The following is an 8,653-nucleotide window of genomic DNA, read 5'->3' as shown; positions in this document are numbered from 1 at the left end:
TGGCCTTACACTTGGTAACGAACATTAAAATCATTACGATGCTCACTCGTTTTTTTTTTGTTTTGAAAAATTCATAAGCACCCTTGAAATTTCAATACAGCAGATTCTATTTTCCAGAAAGACAATCACTATAGCATTACAGTGAAATGATAGAGCCACAAGTGTTATGAGTGCATTTTTTTCGTATTTCTTTTCTAAAGATTTTGGGGCAGTTTAGAGTTTTAATGGAGGCTGTGCATGGTGGTTTGCATTGTGAGGAAATGTCGCTTACCTAGTGTGCAGTGTGTGTGTGTGTGTGTGTGCAAGTATTGGTGTGTATATACGAGTGTGTGTGTGTGTGTTTGCATATATGTGCTTGTGAATGTATCTGCATTTTAACACTGTGTGTGTATATGCGTCTATGTATATGTGAATGTATGTGTATGTATGTGTGTGCTTGTAACTGTGTGTACATGTATATGTGTATGTGTGTATCTGCGTGGGATGATGCTCTGAGCCCCTTTCTACTTGAGGGCCTTATCTGCCAGCTGCGGCCACTTCCTGTTTATATAATAGAGAGAGAGAGCAACACTGAGCTAGCAACAGAAAAAGATGCAGATTCAACCCCTTCTGTTTTCTTTTTTATCTTACACAGTCCAGCACTAGGCTTGTTTCCCTGCCTGTTCCATCTCTAAGACACGCCATCTTTCTCCTCCTCGGTCATCTCTCCTTCCTTCAACAGCCAGGTCAAAGGTCAAACAGTTTGTGCTTTTGAGGGTGAGGGAGAGGAAAGAGAGAGAGAGAAAAAACAAACAAAACATCCCAAGTTTTTCTCGTCACGGCCAGAGGTTTCTGCACGATTTCCTTCAGACCGGTCTTGCATTACCCATTATGTTTAGCTGGGGGGGAAAAAAACAGCATTCCAAGTAAAAGACAGGCTTGAGAAAAAGAGATGTGTGGTTCACATTCCCACATTTCCAGTTCATGGAATCTTCTTCAGCGTCCAGTCTGGGAAGCAATCCAGCTTCACACTTGCTACCTCTCTTTCTGAATGTCCGTTCCCTTTTCTTGTGGAATATAAAAAACAAAATGGCGAGTTCAGGTGTAGTGGTATACTGTTCTCTTGTTTTCTCCATTGTGTCCCTGTATTATTCCTTTTTGTTTCTTCTTTGATGCCAAGCGATGGGCCAGTATTCAGGGAAAGGTTTTGTACACAAGTGTGTGTGTGTGTGTGTGTGTGTGTGTGTTTCAGCTTGTGTGTATGTGCTTCAAACGAAAACAGCAAAAAGCAATACCCATTGCAGATCAGAGTAACACATCCTCCGTGCACGATGTAGTTAATGCACACTCACACTCACGCACACACACACACATATTAGATGTTTTCTAAGAGAATCATTACAAAACATGTACCAGCACAGAGCACACAGATCTAGTCATCTGCCAAGGCTTTGATAACTAGCCTGACGTTCTTAAAATGAAGAAGCCTTATACTGTACATGTAGTCTATATACATACACACAGACTTAGAGAGAAAGAGAGGCGGAAAGGGAGTTGGGGTAGCGGGAGGGAAGGAAGGATAGATAGAGATGGAGAGAGAGAGAGAGAGAGAGAGAGAGAGAGAGAGAGAGGCAGTGCACCGAAACGAGTGGAGTCTATTCTCCATATGCACCTATAAAAACACTTAGTATTTACATGAGTGTTGAGATTAATGTACTGTGGCATACTGTCCCCTATGGATTCACACACCCACACCCACACACACACACACTCACACACACACACACATACCCACCCACACATACACACACACACACACACACACACTCACTCAGACAAGGCAAGTAGACATCACAGGATGATAGCGAACAAACATAAGAAATCCCTTTCAAAACACACACACACACTACTCTATGTGTTTTTCTGCTTCATGAGTGTATACATAGACCAGCAACTAGGTGATCTGTGTCGTCTAACTAGTTCAGTCGCACACACACACACACACACACACTCTCTCTCTCTCTGACAGATTCACACACAGCATAACATACACAAAGAGTGAATGGCTCATATTGTCTATGGCTGTAGCTGTAGAGGGAATGGCTTGTGTATGTGTGTGTGTGTGTGTTTGTGTGTGGGGCCAGGTTGAGCGAGTGGTCTGTTGTGTTTGTCGTAGAGGGCGGAGGTAGTGTTTTTTTGTGTGTAATATTTATTCCTGTGGGTTTTTAAGAGCAGTTTTAAGATGTGTTTGGTTTGTTTCTTCCAGGGCTGTGGTTATTGGCAGTGTTGGGGCCTGACAGTGGTGGGGCTGTTGGGGTAGCATTAGCAGAGCTTAACAGGATGCTTAATCGATTACAGAGGTGAAATTAGATTTCGAGGGTGGTTGGAGTGGGGGGGGGGGGGGGGGGGGGGGGATACTGGCTTGCTAGGGCAGGGTCACACTGATCTCAGTTTGTATTGATCTGGCCTGCTGTTTCTTAAACACTTTGTTGTGCTAGGACTGGTGTTAAATAATAGGAGAGTGTCATTTTGGACACAATCTCTCTGAGTTAAAATGACTATAGTAGGACAGTGCTTTTGATAACTGCAACCAGTGATATATTTTACAACTATAAAGACTGTACAGTCTGCAGGTCGCAGGTCGTGTGAAGGGCACTAATGATCAGCTGACAGCTTTCGTGGACTTCAGGATTTGATTGCTATGATAAGGCATTAATCAATTTTTAAAAAATAAATGAATTGCAGGGACTAGTTTAGGGTGTTCAATATAATGAATCGATTGTGGAGGTTAACTTTGGGTTTTCTGGGATATCAAATGGATAGAAAAATATAAACTTTGGTTTTTCTTAGGATTATCAATTAAATGGTCTGACCAATTGGTCAGGCTGACCAACTCAATTTCAATTTCTTTTTTACGGAATAGATTCAGAGATTTGTTTCAGTTTTTCTTTCAGGACGATACATTGCCAAACTGAGATAACATCTCAGGATGGCTAATGGATTTCAGAGACTGATTTCAAATGTTTTCTATAGGACAAATTGGGGTGGTTCATCTGGCTGGGGCTGAACAGTTAAGCTCTTAGTTAAGGGTGTACCCCAGGGGTGATCAATAGATACCAGGGCTGTGGATTGGGCTTCATGAGTTGCCCCCAGGGAGACGGGGTTGTCCCTAGGGATGACCAACAGATGCCAGAGTTGTGGATTGAGTTTTGATGGTTGTCCTCAGGGTTGGTGGTGGTGGTGGGGTTGTCCCCAGGGGTGACCAATAGATGTCCGAGTTGTGGATGGGTGCTTTGGGGACTGAGCTGAGTGATGGACCCTTGCGGGCAGGTGTGTTAGTGTATGGAGGAGTGCGGCCGGTGGATGGCAGAGTTGGGCCGGCTGTTGGGGGCGGAGCGGCTGAGGGCTTCAGGGCGAAGGTGCGGTTCGGTGCGGGGATTCTGGCGATGGTCCGCTCGGCTGCCGGGAGTCTGCGGCTGCTGCTGTGGCTGATCTGGTTGACCGTTGGCCAGGTACTTCGCCCTCATGCTTGAGGTGTACTGGGGAGAGGGAGAGAGAGGAGAGATGGAGGGAGAGAAAGACAGAGAGCGAGAAAGGTAGGGGGAGGTGGGAAGAACGGTTAAAAGAAAGAGAGAGAAAGAGAGAGAGGGAGCATGACAGAGATAGACGAGAAAGAGAGAGAGAGAGAGAGAGCGTGACAGAGATAGACGAGAAAGAAGGAGAGAGGCAAAACAACAAATGTACTATACTGGCTAAATCAAAACTCTCAGGAGCTTAGGAAGAGTAAACAAAAGGAATATACTGCAGTTGATTTGTATTCAGCTAGGTAGACATACTATCTTGTCACCACAAGAGGGTGCTGTTGGTACTATCATTCTTCCGACTACAGAGGGTAAAGCTGTGTCCAGAAATATATCAAGGTACAGTTTTTTCTTGTTATCATGGTGATTAAAATAATGAGGAAGTAATGCTCTATTGTTAACCCAAAGTAAGATACCTTTTTTATTTTTTACTGCCAAATTGGGAAATGGACATGGCTTTAAAAGACCATTATGCCATTGATCAGAATAATAGATATCTCTAGTCTGGTTTGCAAGTATGCATGTGTGTGTATGTGAATGTGTGCATACACAACAACGGGTACTTTAAAGGCAGTGAAGGTTAAGGCAAAGAACTCACAAACAACTCAGAGCCGCACACGTAACAAACACCACAAACACACATACACACATATATATAAAACAGTCAACGAGTCATTTGGACAGCCTGATGTTGTTAAAAAGATTAGCCAAGGGGGGGATTTGCAAAGGCCAACAAGGAAAGCTGGTGCGGGTGATGTAACAGAGGTATGTTATGAAGCAGGGGAATCGGTCATCAAAATGACCTGGATGTGATTGCAGCTGAAAAACAGCATGAGGTCAAACATGGTTTTAGTTCCTGGGGTCAAGTTAAGAAACAAAAACCACACACATATATAGTGTAACCCATAACATGAACATGAACTAGCCATGAAGGATGAAAAACAAAGCTAGGGGGATTAAAGCAAAAGGCCTCTTCGAAGCAGGAAGCACATACGTACACTATAGGACTAGACTACATGAATAAGGACTGGGGGAGGAGGGGGGGGGGGGGGTTGCTTCACACCATGGGCTGTACCAAGGGGAGGCATATTGGGGGGGCAGGGGCTGACAGAACAATTAAGACAAACATGCCGAAGGGGTAGGGGAGGGGTAATGTTGGGAAGAGGGGGGGGGGGGGGGGGGGTTGCAACTTGTTGCCATAGCTACGAACAAGAGGTGCAGTACAGAGCATCCCATGGAATCGTTCAGTCTTGGAGAAGAAGCCGAATTCCGCAGAGAGGCACAAAGACTACCATAACCACGGAAACAAGGCTCCATATAATCTGGTGTGAATGGTCTCTCCTGCATTCTTGCACTCATTCAGAGCAAACCGTGTATGGGAGGGGTTGATACGTGTACATGCGTACAGCAAATTAAGAAAAACCAAAACAACAACCATAGATGCCTCCTCTTATCCCTTCAAGTCTTTGAGACAGTGCAAAATAATCCCCTTTGCATGCCATCACCCATATTTAAAATCGCAGCTGTTGGGATTGAGTGCTAGGAAGGAGTAGGATGAAGGAAGGGGCTGAGAAATAGAAAAGAAACAACGAAAAAGAGCAAGGATTCGTGCCTGACATGACAGACGCCCGTTAAAAGGTGAAATGTCCCCGAATGTTCCTCGGGTGCGGGACGGCTTCATGCAATCCTCATGCATCCCTCAGCAACCTCCGGTCGTTCACAGGAAGTGCTGACGGAGAGCTGTGATTGGCTCGGGAAGATGGGCTAATCCTTAGACAGACCAATAGCAGAGAAAGCTGTCCTCCGTCAATAACCCTCTCACAGATCCTGTGTGTAATGTCCAGGCTGCCAAAATGACCCTATTTGTCACCCTCCGTGAAGTGTCCACTCACTGTGGCAAATGGTACAAATAGTATGCGAGAGTGTATGTGGTGTTTGAGGAAAAGCTAGATGTCAAACGTCTATGTTTCTATGTGTCCTAAATATAACAGAACATACTTGTAGACCTAGGTGTGGGTTCAGTGGGTTTGAATCGTCAAACAAAACAAGAGTAAGCATATTAAGTAATCGAAGCATGTTCTTGTTACAGTATGTGAGTATGTGGATACATACCCTTAAAGTAACGGTCTATGTAGATTACTTTATGCTGAAGGTAATGTATGATACACAATAATAGTAATAACAATAAACAATAAATACAACTAAAAATGTACCCACAAGGCATGAATACACCATAATGTACCGACGATGCCATAACGTCCCTATAGAGCAGTAACGTACCTATACACAGTGATGTACCCATGAAGTGGGAAATGTACCCATGTCGCAGGAATACACAATTTACGCAAGAACGTTGTGAGTGTAGTGTGCACTTCACGGAGGGTTGCGGTATGTGGTGTAGTGTGTGTGTGTGTGTGTGTGTGTCGTGTCGTGTCCACTCAACAACAGGAAGTGAGCGAAGTGTGCACTTACAGAGGGCGGAGGGGACTCCCTGCCAATCAGAGGAGTGTTCTCACAGCGGGGGTTCTGAAAGTTAGCGCTCTGGCTCCTGCGTCACAAATGAGAGACGGTGGTTACACTGGCTCCCGCCTCGCCGATCGAGTCGAGGGGAGGGCAGAGGGGGGGATTTCTATCCTCTAAAACAACTGGCAACCCAGATAGCAAGGGAATGGTGCATGTGGTTCACCTAATTTCTTCTCTCTAGGTGACCTAATTTCCTTCCTAGATAGGCTTTTCAGCATGGTATATGTTCAGCTATATCATATGTATGCATGTGTATATACAGTATTTCTTGGAGTATATGGGCTAAATGTGTATGTGGAAGGTGTTTTGGTCCTAAGACATGGCACTAAACTCCTGTTTGTCAATCAATGTGACTCTGAGCATATGATGTTTCCTGATCGGTACCTGACTCACTCAAAACCAAGATCCACTACATCTCGCCTTCATGAAGTGATTGAGAGCTTGATCATGCGCATGGGGATTAATGCTACTGAGATGGTCTAATGCATTCTTCTGTAAGTGTGTTGAAATGGGTCCATTAAGACTAGCAAGTGATCAGCAGTGAGTGATAGGTTTACATGATGATGGGTCTTTAGTTGTTGATGTTTATCAGGCTATGACACTCTGTGTCCTTCGTGCAGGGGTAACAGCCACATAGTTTCATCTTTCGTAGAGATGGACTACTTGGTCTGATCGTTACATGTGGTGTATATGCTTAACAGGACTTAAGGAATAAGTCTTGATTTATCTGTGTACAATAAATACTGTTAAAAGCATGTGGTTTATACAGTGACAGGAGCTAGCTATTAGCATTGGGACATAATACCTATCAAGGAAATGTTTGAAGGGTAGTATATGATCATCGTATGATAGTTTTAGATTCATGATAGAAATACTAATATTTGTAAAGATCACTTTTAAAATAACATGACTTAAATGTAATGATATGTAACAATGAAAATCTCCATGCAGTACTATCTGTTAGGACATGCTAATGCCAGGTGTGAAAACCCTGCTGTTTACGGTTAATAGTATAGTGTGATATTCTCTCTTCATGCATGGCAAGTGGTTAGCACTGATGTTAGCTAAACCCATATTTTAAAGCTTCATAATTGCTGCCTTGCAGTAGGCTGGTTCATCATATGTCTAAGTTTGACCATGCACTAATGTTAATTAGCATTGGCTAAATTAAGACGTGTTTTTATTAATGACTAGCATACTTTTAGTGCCTTGATTTATAAAATATTGGCTGTGCTTTAGGCTAGCATAACCGCTAATCCCTCTCCATTCATGCAGCATGTATGTGGACACATAGCGTTAGCGTTGCGCTACACTCACATGTACTCGGTTACGGGCGCGTTGCTGACGGTGTGAGCCGCGGCTGGGAGGCTAGCCTCGCTACCGTACGTGCTGCTGCCGCAGCTGTACAGGCTGGGCATGTGCACGCGGTACAGGTTATCGTGAGGCTGCCGTGAGCCGTGGGCCGCAGAAGACTCGTCACCGTCATCGTCCTCACTCCTTCGGAAGGCGAGGGAATGGGGGGTGGGTGGGGTAAGGGGAAGGTGGGGAGAGGGTGAAGGGGAAGTAGGGGGTGGGTAGGTGAGGTGGGGTGGGTAGGTGAGGTGGGGTGGGTAGGTGAGGGAGGGGGAAATAGAAGAGTGAGTTCAAATCCATGCCAACCAGTCCACCAGCTAGTCCACAAGCTAACCCACCAGAGTTAAGGGTCTTCTCCATTTTCATCTGTCTTATTGTCTGTTGGTCTTCTTTCTCCGCACTCGTAAACTCACGCACACAATGAAGACTCTCTCACACACACATTTCAACACACAACATGATCTCACTAGAGGCCAACTGATAGTCTCAGAGACAAGTGTCGTTCAACATGTGGATTCATACTCTTGTCTGCAACTACAACATGAGTACAGTAGGTATGAGATGTATTGAATTTCCCCGGCTAGCCAGCTAACTGGCTTAAAACAAAACATCAGTTAGAGATGCCTACGCCATGAATACAGGGAAGCAATGTTTATAACAACTTGTTCCTTTTGGTCAGGAACATGTGTCGAGACATGTAGAAACGAGAATGTTTCTTTAAACCTGTCGGAGTTGTTACTACGTGTCTACAAACTACCTTTCTTGGCCTGCTAGCTAGGTAGCTTGAAAGGGCCATATACCAACAGGAGATTAAGAAGCTATTCAAAACACAATAACGTTCCTGTTGCTTACCATTCAGTGCCATGATAAGTTCAAAGTTCAAATAGCTGCATGCGTTCAAATCCTGAGACAAAAGTAAGAGCAGCGTTGCCCCGGGCGGACTAAAATTTGATATTTTTGTTGTCATTTTTTGTCAAGCAACATTTGTCCATTGGACTACAAATTGGCCTTTCCCATAAAAGATGCATTCAACCCCAACAGTACATTGTAAAACACAAGACATCATTTTTTTTTTTGATGGGCTACAAATTGTCACAGCAAAATCTTTGTCGTATTGGCTAGTTGAGGGGCAGAATTCATCTTTAGTCTCAACTGTCAATATCTATTTTTGAAATTCAACCTCTCTCTTTCTCTCTCTCTCCATGCATCCACATGAT

General features: G+C 44.2%; 1 protein-coding gene across 1 annotated transcript in view; it reads right to left on the bottom strand.

Moving 5' to 3' along the window:
- Nucleotides 1-2,382: 2,382 nt before the first annotated feature.
- The window catches only part of ttyh3b (tweety family member 3b), a 52,467-nt gene continuing 46,196 nt past the window's right edge, over nt 2,383-8,653 (bottom strand). The window contains exons 12-14 of the mRNA XM_031562624.2: nt 7,401-7,580; nt 6,033-6,108; nt 2,383-3,518 (exon numbers count right to left, since the gene is read on the bottom strand). Of these exons, the coding sequence (XP_031418484.1) occupies nt 3,315-3,518; nt 6,033-6,108; nt 7,401-7,580 (460 nt within the window). The 3' untranslated portion in view covers nt 2,383-3,314. The remainder of the gene's footprint in view (nt 3,519-6,032; nt 6,109-7,400; nt 7,581-8,653) is intronic.

This window comes from Clupea harengus, chromosome 24, assembly GCF_900700415.2.
Source record: "Clupea harengus chromosome 24, Ch_v2.0.2, whole genome shotgun sequence".
Taxonomy (NCBI): Eukaryota; Metazoa; Chordata; class Actinopteri; order Clupeiformes; family Clupeidae; genus Clupea; species Clupea harengus.
The sequence above is the reverse complement of the archived record's forward strand: the minus strand, read 5'-3'. Positions and strand labels throughout refer to the sequence as shown.